The sequence below is a fragment of the Chionomys nivalis genome, chromosome 2, assembly GCF_950005125.1.
Source record: "Chionomys nivalis chromosome 2, mChiNiv1.1, whole genome shotgun sequence".
NCBI classification, from domain to species: Eukaryota; Metazoa; Chordata; class Mammalia; order Rodentia; family Cricetidae; genus Chionomys; species Chionomys nivalis.
In genome coordinates, this window is record NC_080087.1 from 69,146,666 (window position 1) to 69,168,894 (window position 22,229).

Here is a 22,229-nt window from a genome sequence, read left to right on the forward strand (position 1 = left end):
AGTTCGAGGCCAGCCTGGTCTACAAGAGCTAGTTCCGGGACAGGCACCAAAGCTACAGAGAAACCCTGTCTCGAAAAAAAAACAAACAAAAAAAAAACAAACAAAAAAAAAACAAAAAAAACCCCAAAAAAAGAAAAGAAAAGAAAAAGAGAAAAAAAAAAAAAACAGAAAAGAAAAGCCTATTGTGACCGGGCGTGATGGCGCACAACTTTAATCCCATAGGAGGGAGGCGGATCTCCTTGAGTTCCGGGTCAGCCTGATCAGCACATACACACATACTTCCAGGTTCTGCAAACCTCTCCCTACACCTTCCTCTGCCCCGGCTACCTTTCCAGCGTCACAGCCAAAAGGCTACTCCTCAAGCGACGCGTGTTTCCTGCTTTCTTGGGGTTTCAGTCACTGTTGCTCACGCCAGGTGTGCCATTCCAGGTTTATTCACTAAACAAGCCTATTGGGGGAAGATTCATCCTTATCACTTATTCACTCCTTTTTTTTTTAAACGTCATAGCGCTGTGCGCAGCCTCAAAACTCCCGTCCCTATAGTTTACATTTTACGGCTAATGCTGCTGTACGGGAGAGCCTGCGGCGCTTGTCCCCGTGGGGCCACCGTCCACGCCCAGCTCTCTGCTTGCTGACAACGCCCACACGCAATTGCGTAGGCGGGATAGGTGGAGGGTGGTTCAAAGAGAGCGGTGACATCCATTGGCTGTACGCGACACGGGGCGGGTACAGACGTCCGGGTGACGCCATCACGCCGCGGTCAGGACGTTCCAGCCCCAGAAGAGCCTGCCGGTGATCGAGCGCTATCGCGGGTGTCCTGTAGCCGCCGTGGACCACCGGTAACGAACCCCGGGAGCAAGAGGTCCTGGTGAGTGTGAGGACTGGCGGGCGGACTGGCAGGCGAGCACAGGGACTCCTTCCGGCTCCGCGCTCGGCGAGCCCGGGCCTGCTTGGTCGGGCTAACCGACGCCGCTCCCAGCGTCTGTGAAGGGTGTGGCCGTCCGCGCATGCGCCCGGGGTTTGTGTGCGCGAGACCGGCGACGCTGCGCGTGCGCACGCGCTTCCGCTTTGCCACAGTCCCTGGGAACGCTGCGGACCCTAGTGCCCTAGGCGCTCCCCACGCGGCCCCATTGACCCGCTGTTACGCCGGCCGCCGTGTTGCCCTGGGCAACCCAGAGAGACCATCCTCGCGGCTTGGTGCACAGGCACGGCCTGGCTGGTGGCTGACCGCGGGGATAAAGGAGGGTCGCTTGGGCTCAGGGTGGCCTCCATCTCCACCTGGTGGCGTGGACCCCATGCCTGCGGGACAGCCAGGTGCATAGAGTCCATGTTGTCCTCGTCTGTCAGATCCCTGCCCCCTAGGCCTCACTCCTAATACCAGTTAGTGCTCCCAGGGTCTCCCACTTGCTTCCTTACTTTCGACTGAACCCTTGACTCCACCCAGTGGTCTGTCTGTTTTTTCTTTTTCTTTTTTTTTGGTTTTTCGAGACAGGGTTTCCCTGTGTAACAGTCCTAGCTGTCCTGGAACTAGCTCTTGTAGACTAGGCTGGCCTCAAACTCACAGGGATTCCCCTGCCTCCACCTCTCAAGAGCTGGGATTAAAGGTGTGCACTACCACCGCCCGGCCCTGTCTTTTTTTTTTTTTTTTTAATGTCTTTGAGGCCTGTCATTGCCCCTAAGGCTTCCTGCAAGCTTTCTGGTTCTTCCGTGGGCTTCTTTGCTGTAAATTCTATTGTTTTGACCTCAAGTCCTGACCCCAAGGCAGTCCTTCATGCTTCTGTCACCCCACCCTTCACCCCTAATGGTTTCTTAAGAAAATTGTGGGCCTCCCACAGCACCCCGAAAACTTTATCTGCAGACATCGTACCCAAGGGATTGCCTGTTGTTTCTCCCAGACTAGCTCCTGCTCCCAGTAACATCTCATACAAGTCTCTGTCATCTGGGGACTCTTCATTGATTCAAGTGCTGACAGCCAGTGACTTCACATAAGGAGAGCCTCCCCCACCTCCACTTTCTGTTGCTCCTCAGTGAGACATCCTGAGATTCCCTTTCTTTTTGAAAACTTTGCTTTGTTCTCCAGTGTTCTCCCAGTCTCGGTTCCACGATCCTCTATGTGTCCCCAGAAACTTCCCTCTTGCCAAACGTCTTGATAGCTAATGCTTTATTCATGGGTAGTTAAGACTTTACTCACTGGATATTGCCTGCCTTCTTTCTGCTTCTTTAGAACCTGTATCAATACTCTAGGAATTCCCATTGGATTCCCTGCCAAGGACTTGGGTCTCCACATCCACCACCTCAGCCTGGTTTTCCCTCGCATCCACTCTGACCGTTTCATCATTATCTCTGTCTTTCATTTTTATATCCTGCATTTTAGGGAGTCCAGTGTCTTCCTTTCATGCTCAAGTCTCTTCATTCCACAAGAGGAATTTTCTGATTCTTTTTACTGGTTTTAGAAACAGGATTTCAACATGTAGCCTAGGCAGGCTTTGAATTCCCAAAAGAGTGTCGGGATCGCAGTCATGAGCCACCATGCTTGCATTCTTTTCCATTCTTTACCAGTGCTTCTTTCTTTCTTTTTTTTTTTTTTTTTTTTTTTTGGTTTTTCGAGGCAGGGTTTCTCTGTGGTTTTTGGAGCCTGTCCTGGAACTAGCTCTTGTAGACCAGGCTGGTCTCGAACTCACAGAGATCCACCTGCCTCTGCCTCCCAAGTGCTGGGATTAAAGACGTGCGCCACCACCGCACCACCACCAGTGCTCCTTTCTATGAGATACTCTGTCTTTCCTATCTATCCTTTTATGGATCCAACATTCTTTCTTCCTCCTTGGGTCTAACTCATCTTTTTTCTTATAGACAGTGAAAAAGCAGTCTGGCTCCCGAGGTCAACTCCCTACACCCCAAGGTCCAGATGGCGGCCAACGTGGGTGATCAGCGCAGCACAGATTGGTTAGTAGGACTAGGGGAACACAGCCCATTGTGCTGGGAAAGAGGAACAAAATACAATGGGACTTATTTGCACAGCCTGGAAGAAGAAATCCACATTCTGGGGGCTAGGGTGGAGGGGCAAGCTTCCCGTCTGAGCTTTCTGTCTGTGCATGCTGGTGTGTATGTGTGTATGTGAGTGTATAATTCACACTCATGTAGGTCAGAAGAGGCATGAGATCCCTTGGAGCTAGAGTTACATGTGTCTGTGAGCCACTTGACTTAGGTGCTGGGAACTGAACTCGCAACATCTGCAAAATCAGCAAATGCTCTTAAATATAGGCCCTCTCTCAAGCCCCCTCTTACTGTCTTTCTGATAATTCCTTTTTTGTTTTGTTTTTTTCCCCCATAGTTGGCCATATCAGAATTCATTGACTTGTAAAAGATTGAGTCCTTCTAAGGTCACGTAAAGTTTTGTGTATACTGGTCAACCTTCTGTTTGCTTGGCACTTGCTATGTGCCAGCTTCAGCTATGGCTCTGGTAGGTAGGGATCTTAGCTCTGGAACTTAGGCCTTGTCTACCTGTGTACAGTAGAACATAAGTCTGTCTCACCTTTGCAGGTCTTCTCAGTATGGCATGGTGGCTGGAGCCAGCAGAGAGAATGGCATGGAGACTCCTATGCACGAGAACCCAGAGTGGGAGAAGGCCCGCCAGGCCCTGGCCAGCATTAGCAAAGCAGGGGCTGCCAGTAGCTCCAAAGCCAGTAGCAGTGGGCCGGTGTCCAGTGCACAAGTGAGAAGGGCACACAGGACTTGGAACTGCTGTGCTGGGGGGGGGCTGTTGCTGAGAGAAGGATGGGGAGGATGCTGACTTTGAGAGAATGGCATGCCTTAGCAGACTGTAAATATGTTTTCCTGTTAACTAAACCAACAACTTTGAGTCAGCCAGGGTCTGAGTGATCCTAAGGAGGTAGACTTGCCCCATCTTCCAGAAGCCTGCTCTTACTGTAGAGGCATGGACTCCATTTCTTTCTGTAGTTACTCTGCACTAAAGGCCTGTCCTCTTGGAACTGTAGTGCCCGTAGACTCCTGTGGCTGTACTGACAGATACGTACATGCTTTTGTCTCCACAGTATGTCTCTCAGGCAGAAGCCTCAGCTTTGCAGCAGCAGCAACAGTACTACCAGTGGTACCAGCAGTACAATTATGCCTATCCTTACAGCTACTACTACCCCATGGTGAGTACCTGACTACAGGGTGAGAGTTTCTGTCCGTGTGGGGCGTGGCTAGTGGGGGTGAAGGCGGACATAGCAGTGTGCAGAAACCTACCTGTATCCCCTAATGTATATCCCAGCTTCCTGTTCCGGTCTCACAAGATCTGACTTGTCCATGGTCCATCCCACTGCCTCCTTACCCTAGGACATTAGGATATCCTAGTCCCCTGTGCTTTGCTCTGCTGCAGCTTTCCATTTTACTGTGCTCACTTCAAGATTCCTTGCTGCCTAGAGAGCATCTTCAGAGAGCCTCCCACTGCCAAACTGTTCAAGTCATATTCCTGCTTCTCTTCTTTGCCTTGTTTTCTTTCATGCTAATTACTGTGGGATGTTACCCACTTACACCTATAGCTGTATAGCTATGTGTGGACGTTGTTAAACCCGGGATTTGTTTTTCTTTTTGAGTCAGAATTCTCTATATAGCCCAGGTTGACTTCAACCACCCCTCCTGCCTCAACCTCCTGAATATACATCACCACAACAAGCTTGCCTTTTTTTTTTAATTTTAATTTTTTAAAGACAAGGTCTCACTGTGTAGGCCTGGTTGGCCTGGAACTAGCTATGTAATTAGGCTTGCCTCACACTCCACAGAAATCCACCTGTCTCCATCCTGGCTCATAAGTCCTATGATTAAAGGGGTGAGCCTGTCCCTGTCTCCTGCCTGTCTCTTTATCATAGCATTAGAAATGCTGGCACTCACTGCTTCTTTTCACTTGATAGCAAGACCTATGGGTGCTGGCATGAGTGGAATGAAGAGGTTTTTGGTTTTGATTTTTTTGAAAATACATGATTTGGTGCATTTGTATGGTGGAAAGAACAAGGGCCTGGCGTCTACAGCCTCTTGAGTTGAGCATGGTTCCAAGGGAGGCCGAAGGCATGAGCAGCCTTCACTAACTCCGGCTCCTCCTGTGCCTTGGCAGAGCATGTACCAGAGCTACGGCTCCCCCTCCCAGTATGGGATGGCCAGCTCCTACGGCTCAGCTACAGCCCAGCAGCCATCGGCTCCCCAGCACCAAGGGACTCTGAACCAGGTAATGCTTTGCCTAGCTGCTCCTGGTCAGCTGGGAGCAAGAGCCTGGCTTTTGAGGGGACTTGTAACCAAGAATGGTCTGCACTATTTCAAAGCTGCTCCCTCCCCTCTCGCTTGTTCTTTCTTGTCAAGCACCTCCTGATGAAAAAGCTTGGCTTTTAAAACTAGGATGGGCTTGAGGCTGGGCAAGGTCCAGGGGCTGTAATGTTGGGGAGATGGCGGGAGCAGTTTGTAGTTTGGCAGTCTGCCTTCGCTCTTTTTCTCCAGTATGTGTACTCATAACTGCGTTCAGGAGCTAGTGTGCCCCCTGCACACACAGCAAGTGGTGTACACACACCCACACCCATACCTGCCCAACATGCTGCCTTTGCAACTGGTGCAACCTAGTGGAGTGGAGGACCCTAGGGCATAGGAAGTGCATTGACCTGGCTTTGAGTCCTTGCTTTGCTTCACTGTTCTCTACACATTAGTGGCTCCTCAGAGTTGAGAGGATGCAGGCTTTCATAGGGCTTGAGTAAGTGTGTTGTCACGTGTCGATGTGCTCAAGAGAACCCTAGTGGATGTGTCGTCAGTGGCTCTTAGTAGAGTCAGGCCCCAGTGTTGACACTGGTGGTAGTTGAACCTATGGAAAGTTGCTCAGTTTCTTGAGTCTGAGACCTCTCTGTTGTGGGAAGGATAGCTAGTAAAATTAGACACCCCAGGAAGCCACCGATCATACGGAGTGGCAGCCCCCAGAAGATTGTAGCACCTACTGCTGAACAAGGTGACTTTAAGAACTGAGTACCATGTAATCTGGCCTCAGGATGCTGCCTGCTGCCTTCAGCCTCTGCTTCTTCCCACAGCCTCCAGTCCCTGGCATGGATGAGAGTATGGCCTACCAGGCTTCCCCTCAGCAGCTACCTGCAGCCCAGCCCCCTCAGCCCTCAAACCCTCAGCACGGGACACATGGTCTAAGCAATGGCCCTCAGCCTGGAACAGCCCCAGCTACTCAGCACAGTCAGACAGGGGCACCTACAGGGCAGACCTATGGGCCACACAGCTACAACAGTGAGCCTGCCAAGCCCAAGAAGGGTCAGCAGCTGTGGACCCGCATGAAACGTGAGTTAGCAGACTTTTGGGGGTCAGAAAGTTGGAACTTATTTGTGAGCCACCCAGAGTGGCTGGACCTTTGTCAGGGTGTTGTGATCGAATCTAGTCCAGGGAAATACTGTTCTGGAACAGATTTGCGCATGCTAGAGACCTGCTCCAGCGCTGGCCAGTTTGAATGTCTGAGAAGAACGTAACTCCAATCTCCGCTGTCCTCCCACAGCAGCCCCTGGGACTGGAGGTCTCAAGTTCAACATCCAGAAGCGGCCCTTTGCTGTCACCAACCAGAACTTCAGCTCCAATACAGAGGGGCAACACAGTAGCTTCGGTTCCCAGCCCAGCTCTGAGAAAGCCCAGAACCATAGGTGAGTCTGATCCCATCCCTACCTACCCAAGCTCTGTGTTCAGCAGTGTCTGTTCTCCAAGGTCCCTCCGAGTGCCTCATGTGGTGAAGGGAACCCTGGGAATGTATGGTGTAGGACTGCCATCTAAGATCACAGTAAAACTTCTGCTGAGATGTGGGGTCCTCCCACCTGAGTGCCCTCATCTGTCTTACTCCCACAGTGGGCCGTCAGGCCGGGGAAACCTGTCTGGGAAGCCGGACGATTGGCCGCAGGATATGAAGGAATATGTTGAGCGGTGCTTCACTGCCTGTGAATCAGAAGAGGACAAGGACCGGACAGAGAAGCTGCTCAAGGAGGTGCTACAGGCCCGGCTCCAGGATGGCTCTGCCTACACCATCGACTGGAGCCGAGAGCCTCTGCCTGGGTCAGTCTGGGTGACACTATGAGGGAGTGGGGCTGCTGGGTCCTGGCCTGGGGACTTGGGCCTCAAAAACTGGCAGCTTCAGAGAGAAATGAGCCAGAAAGCTGACAGCTCTATCTCAGGACCCTTTGGGGAGGGTAGAAAGCCCAGGAGTGATCAAGGATAGGGTTTTGGGGAGTGGGCAGGACTGGCTGGGGAGGTATGGGTGGCTTTATGGCTAAGAGCATCCCCTGGACACAGACAATCTTGGGCTTGGTCCCTTTCCTGCACCACAATGGCTGAGTTGCCAGGGTAAGTGCCTCTCTGTTCTGAGGTTTTGTGGCCCTGGGCCACAGGGTGGGATCTGAATTCCTGCAGGTTGGTGGCTGGTTGGTAATGCCCTGCCCTGCTATATCCTCAGGCTGACCAGGGAGCCTGTGACTGAGAGCCCCAAGAAGAAACGGTGGGAGGCCCCTAGCAGCCTTCACCCTCCCAGGGGGGCAGGCTCGGTGACCAGGGGCGGGGGTGCCCAATCCCAGCGAGGGACACCTGGGTCTGGGGGTGCTGGCCGAGCCCGGGGTAGCAGCTTCACCAAGTTCGGCAACCGCAACGTCTTCATGAAGGACAACAGCTCTTCCTCCAGCACAGATTCGCGTTCACGCTCTTCATCCAGGTCCCCTACCCGTCACTTCCGGAGGAGGTGTGCAAGCTTGTACTGGAGGGCAGCTGGGAGGGGGCTGATGCCTCCTAACCCTTGTGCTTCAGGCCTGACTTTTCTGTTTCCCTATTTAGTGACTCCCACTCAGACTCTGACAGCTCTTACTCAGGGAATGAGTGTCACCCTGTAGGCCGCAGGAACCCACCCCCCAAGGGTCGGGGTGGTCGCGGGGCCCACATGGATCGGGGCCGAGGCAGGGCGCAGCGAGGAAAGAGGTGAGCTTTGGGTGGGATTTCTTTCCTAGGCATAGGTGAAGTTGATTGGGTCTCACAGGTGGGGTAGATGGCCTTCAGAGTGACTGAAGACATTGGCCTTCTTTACGCTTTGTCCCCAGGCATGACCTAGCTCCAACCAAACGCAGCCGCAAGAAGATGGCAGCAATCGAGTGTGAGGACCCAGAGCGTGAGCTTAAGAAGCAAAAGAGGGCAGCCCGCTTTCAGCATGGGCACTCACGCCGCCTGCGCCTTGAACCTTTGGTGCTGCAGATGAGTAACCTGGAAAGCAGTGGAGCTGACCCTGACTGGCAGGAGCTACAGATTGTGGGCACCTGTCCTGACATCACAAAGCACTATCTACGGCTGACCTGTGCCCCAGACCCATCAACTGTGCGACCTGTGGCTGTGAGTCCCCGGCAGTGGGTCCACCACCAGGATGTGTTAGCATTAGGCCAGGGAGGTGGCATCTCTGGCTCTGAGAAGACCCTAGCGTGCAGGCTCTTCACACTTGGGGCATAGCCTGGCCACAGTCAGTCTTACTACAAGCAAAGTCAAGGCAGACTTTCATATGGGACCCTGGAGCCAGGTGGCCTTGCAAAGGCAGCTTTTACTCCGCTTCAGGATGGCACAGCACTGTGTGTCAGCAGGAAGTTGTGGGGCACTGAGTCTTGCTGTGTGTTGACTCAGTTTGTTCATAGCAGTGGTCAATCACGGATAGAGGCTGTGCTGCAGCTCTCACTGAGCAGTGACACAGTGGCTTTGGCCTGTCAGCTGTCTGTACACTCAGCCTTGATTCTATTCCCTGCAGGTTTTGAAGAAGTCTCTGTGCATGGTCAAGTCCCACTGGAAGGAGAAGCAGGACTACGCCTTCGCCTGTGAGCAGATGAAGTCCATTCGGCAGGACCTCACGGTAAGTCAGTTGCTGCGGGGCTCTGGTCAGCCATCTTGCCCTGCTCTGCTCAGCCTGACTCTGCTCGTTCCCACTGCCCAGGTACAAGGCATCCGCACTGAGTTCACTGTGGAGGTGTATGAGACACATGCCCGCATTGCCTTGGAGAAGGTAGGGAGCTAGGCAACTGCCATGGGGCACCCACCCTTTTGAAGCCACCTGTACTTGCCTGTTCCTTACACCCCTTCCTCCATGCTCAGGGTGACCATGAAGAATTCAACCAGTGCCAGACGCAACTCAAGTCTCTGTACGCGGAAAACTTGGCAGGCAATGTGGGTGAATTTACTGCATACCGAATTCTCTACTACATCTTCACCAAGAACTCTGGGGGTAAGAGGCTATCCTAAGATGAAGGGTGCCATGCCCAAGGTGGCACCCTGTCACCTGACCTCCAGTTATCTTTTGTGCAGACATCACTACGGAGCTGGCATACCTCACAAGGGAGCTGAAAGCAGACCCCTGTGTGTCCCACGCATTGGCAATGAGGGCAGCGTGGGCCCTAGGCAACTACCACCGCTTCTTCCGGCTCTATTGCCATGCACCTTGTATGTCTGGCTACCTTGTGGACAAGTTTGCAGACCGGGAGCGCAAGGCTGCCCTCAAGGCCATGATCAAAACGTATGTGGCACTGCACTCTGCTGCCTTTTGCGCTGTGGCTCTGCCACTCTCCTTCACATCCTGGTCGACCTTCAGCTTCTCTGCTGGGGTCCCTCCCACTCTCCTGCTCACACCGCTGGCCCGCATTGCTTTCCTGCTCGGCCACCCTCAGTTCCAGGTTTTCTCCCACTGTTCTTCCTCACTACTCCTGGTGTCATGTCCTCTCCTTCCCTGCACTCCTCTCTTCGCATCAGCTTGAAACCTGGGTTATCTTCCCCTTTTCCAGGCCTTTGCCTGCAGCTACTTGCTGTTCTTCTTCCTGACATAGTTATTAGAAAGGGTGGCCTGGCTCATATTGTTAGCAGTCTCTTGAAATGTCTTTCTGGGACAGTGTGATTGGGGCCTATGGCACTGGGGGTGGTGTGGCAAGGCCCTCTGGTCATCATACTGCATGAGACTTGCCCATGTGGGGAAGAGATGATCACCATGCTGCTGCCATCTAGTGGGTGGAGCCAGGAATGCTGTTCAACAAAAGGCCCCATAGCAGTGTGTGCCAGTCTTGATAAGGTTGAGAAACCCTGGTAAATATATCTGTCAAGAGTCTCAAGGGGTCTTGAATGCCGGGCTAAGCAGCAGCATTTTCTCACTTGGTCCTGTTATGTGGGACCTGCCGAGGAAACCTGTTCTAGGATTTTGTTTTAGTCCAACCCAAGGGAGCGAGATGAGTGGGCACCGAGCTGTCAGCTTTTTATGGTCCAATGAGCAGCCCTCAAGCCTCAGTGGTGCAAGTGATTCTTACTCTGTTCTTAGTCAACCTTGGCTACATAGCACAGATGGTCCTTGTGAGTACTCAGGGCCCTGGCTTGTGTTGACCTCATTCTCACAGCACTGTTCCTGTGAACTTGGCATAGCCGTTCTTGGCAGACAAGTCCCTGTCATGTCCTAGAAGGTCACCTGAAAGACAGGGAGGCTGCCCTGTCCCAGAGCCATAGAATACCTGGGTTCCAGATATGAAACCAAGTAGCTAAAGGGCTGCAATGGCCTGCAGGAAAGGGTCCCCCAAACTAGTAGGACATGTACAAAATTAGGGCATCTTGGTACCAACCAGAAAGCACTGCTGAGTGTGACACTCTGCAAACATCCTCGAGGGTGGAGTATCACTGTCCCCACCCTCCAAGCCTTTGTACCACTTACTCTGTCTGGCTCCAGCCCCTCAGCCAGCAGAGGAGCCATCTGGGCCCTTTCCCTCCTGCCCCCTCCTTCCTGGACAGGTAAGTGTGGGCAAGGGGGGGCAACTGGGCACTGGGGCTACCAACCCCATCCCGGCCCCCCCCCAAGCCGCTAACATGGGGAGGTTGGGAGGGGCTGCAGAAGCCAGCAGGTTCCTTGCTGAGGAAAATTCTGGGAGCCCAGATGGGGAGCATTGCTCCTGCTCTTGGGCCCTCCCTTGTCTGCTTGCCTCATCATTTTCTCCTCTTGTCTCCATAGCTTCCGCCCTGCGCTGCCAGTCTCCTACCTGCAGGCCGAGCTGGCCTTCGAGGGCGAGGCCGCCTGCCGGGCCTTCCTAGAGCCCTTGGGCCTGTCCTACACGGGCCCGGACAACTCCAGCGTGGACTGCCGCCTCAGCCTGGCGCAGCTGCCAGCCTTCTGAGCTCCCATCAAGCACGGGCGGGGTTAGGGCTGTGGCCCAGTACCGCCTTTGCGGATTTTGTTTTTGAGCCATGGACATGGGTTGTAAATTAATTTGTGGGGAGAAGGCTCCAGGAAGAGCCAGCATCCCTACCCCCGTTTCCCACCGGGGATCTGTACAGAGATTTTCTACGTTTTTATTTTTTGTCTCACAGGGGATAATTGGGAGTATAGTGGAGGAGGGCGGGGTGGGGGCTACAGGTTCTGTGTCCACCTCTCACCTCCACTAATGCTGTCTCAGTGTTTTTTCTCTCTCTCTTTCGAGCTCGTACTCCAGCACCTGACCCTGCGTGCTGGCCCATCCCATGTTGGGGGGTCAGCAGAAAGAAGACAGGCCGTCCAGCCCGCACCCGCCTGCAGCGGGGCACCAGCCAGCTACACCTAATTGCCTCGTCTGCCTCTTCATAGACTCTTGTTGCCCAGCTATTGGGGCCTCAGTGTTTGGGGTGAGGGGAGCTGCTTAAAGACTATGCCCCACCTTCAACCCCTCACCCCAGAAATGCCAGCCAGCACCACCAACACAGCCAGACCAGCGCCACACCGCACTGAGGACTCCAGGGCCTTCGCGGGACCATGCCAGCCGGGCTGCCTCGTCTTACTCAAGTTGTATTAAGTTGTCTCCGTGTCCCTTCCTTCCTCTGCCCCAATGTTTCTTCTGATTTTTTTTTCCCTTCCCTCCCTCCTCTTCCTTCTCCCTCCCTGCTCCCTGGTTCAACACAGGTAAAATGGTTACCCTCCCTTTCTTCCTCCCCTCTGCCTTCATGGATCACCAGCTCACGTCATGTTTCCTTCTCTTTCCTCTGTGTGTGTGTTTAAGTTATTTTTCTTCTTTCTCCCCTTTTCTTTTCACCCCTCCCTCCTCTTCTGCCATGTAACTGGAGGATGTGCTATGAGGTTGCAAACAGCTGGACTGTCAGGCTGCTTTTTTTCCAGATGCCTCCCTGCCTCCCCTTCCCGCCTCTCCCCTTCCCTCCCTTCATTCTCCTTGAGCATTGAGTACAGTACATTTTGGAAGCTTGAAACCAAAAATTAAAGAGAAAGAGAGAGAGAGAGAAATTGTTTCTATTTGGCTTGTTTCTTCTACGAAGTTTGGAACGTTGGTCACTTGAGGGAAATCTCAGCCAGGGGCAAGTAGCTATGTCCTGCTCTGCCCATACGGCATAGCCAGAGTTTCCCTAGGGGCTGTCTTCCTAGCTCCTGGTTCAAACTGAACTCAGGCTCAGGAATGCAAACCTGGGATCCCTGTGGCACCTTGGCCAGGGTGAGGTGTGGCTGTAGGCCCCCTGGGGGCTGCACCACTCTCAGCCCTTCAGCCTCCAGCCTCTGATTCAGAGTTTGGGCCATGTCTGCCAGTGTGGGGGAGGGTATGGCACAGAGCACGTGATGACCCAGAAGAACCAAGTCCTTGAAGTGTAGCTGGGAGGGTACCTGAAGCCCTGGTTTCAGGAGGGCCCTCCGCAGAGCCCCAGTAGCTGCGGCCTCCTCCCCAGGGCCTGTCAGCCTCAGCAAGGCCACTGTCAGGTGCAGGGCCTGTACAGGTACCAGGAAAGCAGCACAAGGAGGAGCAATCCGCACCAAATGCTCTTGGGCCTTGACCACTTCCGCCCTAAGCCCAGGCTCTGTAGCCATCAGTGCCACAAAATGTGTGGGGCGGGGCTGGCGAGGGAACCTTCTTTCATCAGGCCAAGTCCCTGGAGTCCACTCACTTCCCATCTCTTCAGCAGAAAGCTTTGGGGCTTCCCTGGCCTGTGCCTCCCACTGTGGAAGTAGAGTGGCTCCAGGTGTCTCTAGTGAGTTCAAGATCTCCTTTACTCCTGTGAAGCACCCGCTTGCCTCTGGTGTTCCTGCCTCTGTGGTCCTATTCAGGACAGTCTCTCTGGTTGCCCCACCCTCTTTGGGTATCTCCAGCCCCGAATCAAGCCCAGTTTTATTTTCCTTAGTTGCCCCACCGTCTTCGGGTATCTCCAGGCCCGAATCAAGCCCAGTTCTGTTCTCTTTGGTTGCCGTACCCTCTTCAGGTGTCCCCAGGCTCGAATCAAGTCTAGTTCTTGCCGGGTTTCCACTCCCTTCCTTAGGGCCATGCTGAGTGTCCTGACCCTCGGAAGCCGCACCTGTCTTCTCTGTGTCAGGGATTTCTGGTGCAACCTCTGGCCAGTACTCGTTCCCGTCGTCCAGTGCGTCCAGGATAGTGGGTCCCCGTCCAGCCACAGAGCCCGAGCCAAAAATGAGGTCAGTACGCGAGGCACGGTCCCACACCAGGCGGCCGCGGAAGCGGAAGTAGCGGATGCGGTGCTGTGGCACCGCCAATACGCCGGGCCCGAGCGCTGCCAGCGGCTCGTCCCAGCAGAAGGCGCAGAAGGGCTCTTCCTGCACGCCCAGGAAGCGATCAGTGTAGCCCACCGAAAATTCGGCAGGGTCCAGGCGCGGATCCCAGCGGATGCGCTGGATGACGTCAGCGGCAGTGCGCAACGCCGGCTTTTTGGACCCAGACTCCGGCTGCGCGACCTCAGGGGTTGGCGCTGGGGCTCCGGGGTGTGGCTGACGGCAGCGTGCGCCGAAGCGACAGCGGCCCTCTAGGAAGAAGCGGCAGACCGAGGGGGCCTCAGAGGAATCGGCCCCTGCCTCCATGGTATCACAGCACACTGGGCAGCCTCAGTCCACAACGTTGAGCCCCAACTGTGACACCAGGAGTCCCGTCCGCCTCACCCGGAGGGAGGCCAAGTGACGAGGCGGGACCTCGGAGTGTCCCACCGGCCCTGGTGCTCCCGGCCCCGCCCAGCTTATTTACGTGTAGCTGGCTTCTGAGCCTCTGGGAACCTGGTCTTGCCCCGCCCAAAATGGTCTTCTTGAGTCTAGCTCTTCAGAGGCCTTAGCGAGTCTAGTCCCGCCCAACCAGCCAATTAACTAGTGTGTTGAGATCCTCTCAAGAACTCAAGGGAGTCAAGTTCCATCCCATCCAACTATTTTATATGTGCTCCTCCCTTTCTGGGCTTTGGCGAGGGACAGTTCCCAACCCATGCAAACACTTTACGTGTTCTCGGCCGCTTTCAGGGCATCAAAGGAGCAAGGCTTCCTCTCCAGCCAGCTGATTTACATATATTTCCGCCCCGTGAGGTGGGAGTGGGGCTTAGAGATCCGGGCCTGCTGCAACCAAATACTTTGCTTGTGCCCTATCCTTCTCAGGACACCACTCCGCAGCATGCGATTTACATGTACACAGCCCTTTGTGTGTGTCAGGGGCGCGCGGGGGGGGGGGGAGAGGGGGGTGCTCAATATCCTGGTTCCGCCCCCGACCTCCTTAAAGTGTGTAGTCCTCATACCAGTGGTTGACTTACATACCATACCTCACTATGAGCAAAGTGACTCCTGGTCCTGCCCCATGCAAAGTTACTTATGTTTGTTCCGTCCTGTTTTTCCTGGGAGCGTGGCTTACCTTGGTCTCAATCCACTTGAATGATTTATGTATGCCCCTCCTCTCGTTGGCCTTACCATGGCCTCGCCAAGTTTCAATGGTTTTACCTGATTCTGGTTGTGGGGTACGAGTCTTGCTCCTGTCCCCAGTCTAGGGGTTGACACATATGACCCACCCCTCTGCAAACTTCAAAAGACCTTATTCTGAGTCCGGAAGTTGGTATCTCCTTTCAGGGACCTAAGATAGTCACTCTCCAAGCTGAGTGATAAATACTAGAGGTCCCTTCTTTCCGGGAACCTTTGAGAATCTGGTTCCACCCTCAGTCCATGATATAGGCCTAGAGAACCCCTCACCTCTAGGGTGTTAAAACATCTGGACATCTATGGGCTCAGGGTTAACTTTGTGCCCAGATTTGTGACGCAACAGCTGCCGTGCCTGGCGACACGTAGTTGTTGTTGGGAGCAGAAGCCCTACCTACGGGGATCATGCCTCTCATGGCTCCAACGAGTACCCAACCGCTCCTCTTTGCAGTTGCTCTCAGAAATGCGAATGGCACCGCCTGGTCAAAGTGCACCTGGGGGATGTGTAGGGCCAGGCGTCTACGACTCTTCAAACCAAATGTTACCGTAGGTGGTGCTAAGCAAACCACCGTGTCTGGACTTTATCCAGGTAGCAATGAGGCTGGGTCAATATTTGAAGAATGAATAAGACTGTGGGAGCGGCCAGGTGCGAGACTCCACCTTTGGGAGTGGTTTATTACATGGATAAACTGGACTTGGCTTTCAGTTGGTGGCAATCGACCACTGTCCCGCCTCTGCACCCCTTCCCGTAAAAAGTGAACAGACACAGCACTGGCACAAACCTCAGCCATTTATGTGTACAAAAGTGGGTTATTGGGCGGGACTGAGGGGTGCAGGAATCAGGACACTACAGGCCTATGACGTCGTCCAGTGGGAGGTCAGCATTGGGGCGGCAGCGGGCCTTCTGGTGCTGCGTTCCAGGGTGGGTGTCCCCAACAGGCTTGGTGGCTGTTGCTTCAGCACGCTCCGCGTCCATGACGCCTAGCACCGCGTCTAGCATAGAGGGGCCCAGGTCCAGGTGAAAGGACAACAGCGGGTCCGCAGGTGAAGGCACTCGGAGAACAGGTGCAGGGGCTTGTGGAACTGCAGGTGGAGGAACAGAATGCGGGGCCCCGGCTGGTGGCGTGTGGGGCTCAGGGGGTGGGCCGCCCCCGTGGCGACTCAGGAACGAGGTGTCCCCGAAGGCATCGCCACCGCGCCCCACATGCAATGTGTGCCTGAAGTCTCCAAGGGGCGCTGAGATAGACAGTGCTCCACGCTCCAGTCGCTTCTTGGGCTGCGCAGGGCCCAGCTGCTTCAGCACCGGCATCTGTGGGGGCACAGGCATATCAGAGCTGCCTCACCCTGGAGCCCCAACTCTATGTTCCAGACCTGCTTAGTCAGCCTCAAAAATGCTCTGATAAGGCAGGACGATGGTGGGACTATTCTCAGTTAACAAGTAAGGAAACAGAGGCTGTGAGAGTCCAAGGTCACTACTGTTGAACTCAAATTTTAAGTTTTTCTCACTCTAACATGTCCATGATCATATTACACTAGGTGGGTCACCCCAATAACTAATATTTGAGCCTTTTTGGAGGGTAAGTACCAAATAATTACTTTTGGAGTGCTTCCCAACCAGACTAGTAAAAATCTCCAGTAAGCATTAGCTGTAGATGAAGTATAGATGATTACCAGTGCCCAATCCTTGAAGACAGGGCAGACTCTATCCAGTGAGTACCCTGGGCACAGGTTTAGGATCAACCACACACACTCAAGCGCCCTTCCCTCCACACACACTGAAGAAGTGGACCAGGAAGGCTCTACAGAGCATGTGCAAAATTCACTGTACAGACGACATGAACATTCTCATTTGGGAGGCTTTGGGTGGTCCAGGGGAGCTGTATATTTATGCAGAATTTTAAAATTAAAATATGCTTTGGGGAGCATCTAGGGCATAACATCACCTAAGGTACAACATCTCATTTTTTAAAACACAAATAATAAAGCAAATGCCTCATGTGTTAAAACTCGGTAACAATGAGGGCCCTGAGAGATGGCTCAGAGGTAAATAGTGCTTGCTGCTCTTCCAGGAGAGGCAAGTTCCAGAACCCAAGTCCCACATCTTACAACTTCCAAGTTTCTTCCATACAGCAGCAAAAGGTCTGATGCCCTCTGTTGGCCTCTGAAGATACTGCACCCACGTGGTGGGTCACAACCATCCATTGTCATCAGTTCCAGAAGATACACTCTTCTGACCTCCATGAGCACCAAGCATGCATGTAGTGTACACACACATATTCAGGCAAACAGTCATAGGTAAAATAAATGAATAAATCGAATAAGCAAATATCGGCAAGAATGACATATGCTTGCAGCTGCCAACTTGTGAACTGTATACCAGATACGCAGTTGCTAGGTTACTACACCTGTCTGAGTGGTAAAGAGAAACCCAGCAAACCTTGGCCCATATCCTGGAGCTTAATCTTTTTCCATGGAAACTGTGACAGGAACTTGACAACTTTGTACTTTTAACACTTACTACTATGATGAAATCCCTTGTTTCTATTTCCATCAAAACCCCACCCTTTTCCAGTTAAGTGAATCTCCACAAATTAATCCTTCGTTTTCCTGTCTATACCTCAGATAAAATGACACTGCCAACTCCCTGCAGAGCACATAGAAACATGAAGAATGATTTAATATTAAGTGCTGCCAAGCGGTCGTGCTAGTGTTGGGAGAAGAAAAGGCTGTGTCACCCAAACAATAACTGCGGAATAAAGATTAGATTTAGATTTTAATACACGAGGAAGGCAAGGGAGCCAACATTGTTCTTTCAGCATTCAGCACCCTGGGAAGGATCAACGAGGATGTGAACACAAAGTACAGCCAAAACTGTTCGAAATAATTTAGACGGATGCAGTCTAAGGACTATTGAATCTGTGCACGCATGCACACAGAGCCCCTCCCACAAGGAGTGAGCCTAGAAACACATGCACACTTGTGCACTTCCCACGTTTGCCCTCTGCTAGGACTGAACTTAGACTTTCATACATGCTAGGAAAGTATTCTACCACTGAGTTATATCTCCAACTCTCTCTCTCTTTTTAATTTATTAGCTGGAGAGTGATGGTGCATGCCTTTAACTCCAGTACTTGGGAGGCAGAGGCAGGTGGATCTCTGTGAGTTTGAGGCCAGCCTGGTCTACAGAGTGAGTTCCAGGACAGCCAGGACTGTTTCACAGAGAAACCCTGTCTGGAAAAACCAAAACCAAAGAAACACAAAAACAAAATTTATTTTACGTACATTGGTGTTTTGCCTGCATATAGATCTGTGTACCGCATACATGCCTGGTGCCCACAGGGGCCAGAAGAGGGTGCCAAATCCCTTGGAACTGGAATTACATATGGTCGAGAGTTGCCATGTGGATGTGGGAATCAAACCCATGTCCTCTAGAAGAGCCAGTCAGTACTCCTAACATCTGAATCATGCTCCAACACGGCCATGCCCTTCTCCAAAACCTCTTTTTGTTGTTCATTATGGAACAAGGCCTTACTAAGTTGTCTAGACCATTCTTTGTAGCCCAGGCTTTGAATTTCGTGAACTAACAGAGTAGCTGTGATTACAGGCCAGTATTGTGATTACCATCAGTATTGGTGTTTGTTGTCGGTTTTGAGAAGATTCATTTGTTGTTTGTTTTGTTTTATAGATAGCATCCTACAAGACAGATCTGGATGGCCTCTAGTTCAGGACAATGCTCCTGCCTCTGCCTTCACAAGGTGCTGAGTATACGAACCTGTGCCATCTTGGCCATCTCTGAAACCACTGTTGATACAGCAGTTCCACTCTGCCCTTAACCTAGGTGAATAAACACAGTTTTACTGTAACTTGACACAAATCACCACTCCCTCCTTCACTGCAATGAAAACGAATGTTTTGACAGACTAAGACTTGCCCTTAACAATTTAGCAGGTCCTCGGACTTTCCCTATTTTCATTTCCTTATTTTTTAACTGTGAATATTGAGTCACAGTTAAGCATAAAAATCCTCTCTGGGAGTAAATGATGCCATTCCATTCATCTTAGTACTTCCTCTGCAGAGAGAAGTGAAAAGAGGTAGAATTCAGAAAACCAGCTGCCAGGTTTGAATCTGTCTGGGGCTGCTGCTGTGTGGCTTTGGATTAGCAGTGTAACCCTTCTGACCTTGTCTTCTCATCTGCAAAGTGGGATGCCAATAGAATGCTCTGTCTTAGCAACAGTAGGCGCTCGCTGAGAAAATGCTCCATAGAATTCTACCCCCATTTTATTGTACTGCCGAAGATAGAACCCTGAGTTAGCTAACACCCTGGGTGTTAGGCAAGCACTCTACCATTGAGCCATGCCCTTAGTACCTTATAGGACGATAGCTGGGGCTTATTCAACTCCGGTTTGAATAAGAGATCCTCCTCCATTTCGAGAATAAGGTGGAGAATAATCTAGCAGGACACTGGGCTTCTTCTCTAGGCCCTAGGACACACGTATGCACACAGCCCATGCATGCCTCTCACACAAGCACAGGGAGATTTTAATGCCCTAATGCCCAGGAAGCTCCTAGCTGGCTTGGAGACCTTGAGGGAGTCACTTTCCCCTCAGGCTACGTATCCTGCACACTCAGCTCTAACCTCCAATATGCTTGTTGCTGGGCTGTCACACTCAAGGCAACGCGGTCATTCTTGGAAAAAGTTCGTCATCAGCCTAGGCTCTTACAGAGGGACCGTTGTTAGGGATCAATGCAAAGTGGGCTGGATGCAAGCACATAGGGGCCCCCGCCCGCTCGGACAGACACACGCTCAGATAAGCCGATCTCCTCTGGCCTCTTCAACTCCCTTTCCTGGCTAGGCACTGTGTGGTTCCAGCTGGACGGGTCAGGGGCACAGCTGGTTCACCTCTGTCCTCTCTCAGCCCCAGCCCTGCCAGGACACGGAAATAACAACCCGCTCAGGAGCTGGCCCAACTGGTTCTCAGGCTGGAGGAGGGTGGAGCCCAGACCTGGCAGGGGACCCCACCTGGAGACCCCTGGGATCTTAGGACTGGCAACTCTTTTCCTAAAGCTACAGGGCTGCAACAGGGACTTTAAAGGCCCTGGTCTCTTCGTTAACTAGTCTGTCTCTTTTTTATTCCCTCCGGATGAAGACTCCTGCCCACCACAACAGTCTCCTCACCTCGTGGTCTTGACTGAATCCGGCTCAAGCTCTGGTCCCTTCTGGCCTCGGAGGCTACCTCACTGGCGCCCTTTTCCTTCTTTTCCCGGGCGGGATCTCACCTGGCAAAAAAGCAAATGTTATGCCCAACCTGGAAGGGGTTCCAGGACCTAGGCATGTGGTCTGAGTACCATCACCTCAGGTCGGGTTCTGCGCTTTTGGGTCCTAGGAGCCCCCCCCCCCCATTCCCCCCAGCTCTCTGGTTTCACAGGCAGGGAGTTTCCCTGGTCTCCGCTCTCACATTCCAGGGGTCCAGGCTTCTGCACTCTTTATCATTTACGAGGGGCCAGACCGCGGTCCTCCTCCCTCAGACACAGGAAACTAGATTACAGAGTCTAGCAAACCCTGGTTGTGGTCCCTTCTTACCTGCACCAGGAACTAAGCTTCATCCCCTCTCGGGGGCCATGGTAGCCTACCAGGCGAGCGCAGAGTCAACGCCCAGTTAGCCTAGTTGGTCTTAACTTCTTGTCCCGGGTTGAGAGGGTTAAGCCATAGGCCCCTCCCAGCCTTCCTTATTCCCCCAAAGTTTGCCTCTAGGATTTAAAGGACTAGAAAGCCTTAGTGGTGGAAAAGCTGAGAGCCCTTTGAGCGGATAGTGGGCGCAGGAGGAGACCAGGACTGGACGTGCTGAATGCAGGGGCAGAGCTAGGGGGATGGACGGTCGCGCCCCCAGCCCGGCCCCTCCCCGTTCCCAGCTTGGAATTTCCTGAAAGTAGGGAAGTCTGGCTGTTTAGAAGAGTAATTTCTTCCAGACTGCAGCTGTTGGGGGAGTGGTGCGTGCGTGTGCGTGTGTGTGCGTGTGCGTGTGTGTGTGCGTGTGTGTGTGCGTGTGTGTGTGTGTGTCTGTGTTGAGAAAGAGAGGGAGACAGGAAGAGAGGAAAGGAGAGAACTTGTGTGTGTGTGTTTGTGTGTGTGTGTGTTGAGAAGGAAAGGGAGACAGGAAGAGAAGAAAGAAGGAAGAGAGAACTAAAGTCCCGCCTGGACAAAGAAGTGGTGTGAGTGTCCTGGAGTGATCCCCAGATGGATGTTCCTATTTCAGACACCTTCCGGAGAAGGGTCATTACTGTGAGTGTCTGTGTCTGTGGCACACAATTCACTGGTGTTCCAAACATCCTTCTGAAGCTCCTGGGGCATGGCTGGAGTGGGGTATGAGTGTGCTGTCCTGAGGTGTGGTATGACTTAGGACAAAATCTACAGAAAGTGGGAAGGCTCGGAGGGTGCAGAGGTGACCCAGTTACAGGTCTATCAAGCAAGCCACTTTGAGTTGCACACTGAAAGACCACTGGGAACTTGCAGCGCCCAGGAAGGAGGGAGCATATTAAGAGGAAGGCAGAGGCTGAGGGTCTTGGCAGAGGCTGTTAGTCCCAGCACTCTGGAGACATAGGCAGGTGGATCTCTGTGAACTCCAGAGACTTTCACAGGGTTCACAGAGACACTGTCTCAGAGGGCTGGGGGTGGGAGGAGTGGACAGAGACCTCGTGGAGCACAGACACACAGGGAAGCAGATAGAAGTGACTTTGCTAGACCCTGAGAGGTGAGCTTGAAGGCCACTAGGAAGAATCTAAGTCAGCATGCACATACCTGCTAGCCCACATGTTGGCAATTTTTCCACAGGAGCCAGGTTACTGGATTAGTCAAGATGTCCACGAACAGATAGATGAATGGATAAAGAAATTGTGGTGTACATTCCCAATGGAGTTTTGTGCAGCCATGAAGAAAAGCATGATTATGTCATTTTTGAGGAAATGGATAGAACCTGAACCTGGAGGTCTTTGTGTTAAATGAAGCAACCTAGACTGAGAAAGACATACAGGGCTTCTCTGTAGCTTTGGAACCTGTCCTGAAACTTTCTCTGTAGACTAGGCTGACCTCCAACTCAAAGAGATCTGCCTGTTTCTGCCTCCAAGCCCTGGGATTAAAGGTGTGCACCACTACCATCTGGCTATTTATTTGATTTTCAAGACAGGTTTTTTCTGTGTAATAGCTCTGGCTGTCCTGGAACAGCCAGACCTGGAATTTGTAGACCAAGCTGACCTCGAATTCACACAGATCCTCCTGCCTCTGCCTCCGGAGTGCTGAGTGTTGGCATTAAAGGTGTGTGCCACCACCGTCTGGCAACAAAAATAATTTTATGGTAGGGGTCACTACAACCTGAGGAACTGTATTAAAGGGTCACAGATCTGAGAGGATGTTGTGGGCTGGAGCAGGGCCAGCTTCATGAACATGCATTTTGTGAAGCTAACCTGGGTTCCATGCTCAGAAGTGCCCAGAACTTGCTTTAATGCCCAGCAAACCCCATTG

At 52.6% G+C, this 22,229-nt stretch overlaps 3 protein-coding genes across 3 annotated transcripts; 1 reads left to right on the forward strand and 2 right to left on the reverse strand.

Annotated features, from left to right (window-relative positions):
* The first annotated feature begins 471 nt into the window (after positions 1–471).
* On the forward strand, positions 472–12,271 carry Leng8 (leukocyte receptor cluster member 8). Its single transcript, XM_057762530.1, has 16 exons — positions 472–868; positions 2,851–2,943; positions 3,541–3,712; positions 4,053–4,157; positions 5,114–5,224; positions 6,066–6,321; positions 6,533–6,674; positions 6,874–7,077; positions 7,475–7,753; positions 7,846–7,986; positions 8,106–8,391; positions 8,795–8,896; positions 8,978–9,046; positions 9,136–9,265; positions 9,346–9,553; positions 11,021–12,271. Exons 2-16 carry the CDS (start codon positions 2,906–2,908, stop codon positions 11,181–11,183), a joined length of 2,406 nt encoding a protein of 801 aa, XP_057618513.1. The 5' UTR covers positions 472–868; positions 2,851–2,905; the 3' UTR covers positions 11,184–12,271.
* Positions 12,206–13,974, reverse strand: Leng9 (leukocyte receptor cluster member 9). The gene has a single exon (XM_057762531.1). The coding sequence runs from the start codon at positions 13,847–13,849 to the stop codon at positions 12,323–12,325; it is 1,527 nt and encodes a 508-aa protein (XP_057618514.1). The 5' UTR covers positions 13,850–13,974; the 3' UTR covers positions 12,206–12,322.
* A 1,428-nt stretch (positions 13,975–15,402) lies between these two features.
* Cdc42ep5 (CDC42 effector protein 5) lies at positions 15,403–20,708 on the reverse strand. Its single transcript, XM_057762551.1, has 3 exons — positions 20,295–20,708; positions 19,890–19,990; positions 15,403–16,022 (listed from the first exon to the last, which is right to left on the reverse strand). The coding sequence occupies exon 3, from the start codon at positions 16,020–16,022 to the stop codon at positions 15,561–15,563; it is 462 nt and encodes a 153-aa protein (XP_057618534.1). The 5' UTR covers positions 19,890–19,990; positions 20,295–20,708; the 3' UTR covers positions 15,403–15,560.
* Positions 20,709–22,229: the final 1,521 nt, after the last annotated feature.

Excerpts from the sequence above, each read along its gene's own strand:
- Leng9 (XM_057762531.1), bottom strand. The coding sequence starts at position 13,849 with ATGGAGGCAGGGGCCGATTCCTCTGAGGCCCCCTCGGTCTGCCGCTTC.
- Cdc42ep5 (XM_057762551.1), bottom strand. The coding sequence starts at position 16,022 with ATGCCGGTGCTGAAGCAGCTGGGCCCTGCGCAGCCCAAGAAGCGACTG.
- Leng8 (XM_057762530.1), top strand. The coding sequence starts at position 2,906 with ATGGCGGCCAACGTGGGTGATCAGCGCAGCACAGATTG. Across the intron at positions 6,322-6,532 it reads GCTGTGGACCCGCATGAAAC|CAGCCCCTGGGACTGGAGGT; the intron begins GTGAGTTAGCAG and ends GTCCTCCCACAG. Across the intron at positions 7,754-7,845 it reads ACCCGTCACTTCCGGAGGAG|TGACTCCCACTCAGACTCTG; the intron begins GTGTGCAAGCTT and ends TTCCCTATTTAG.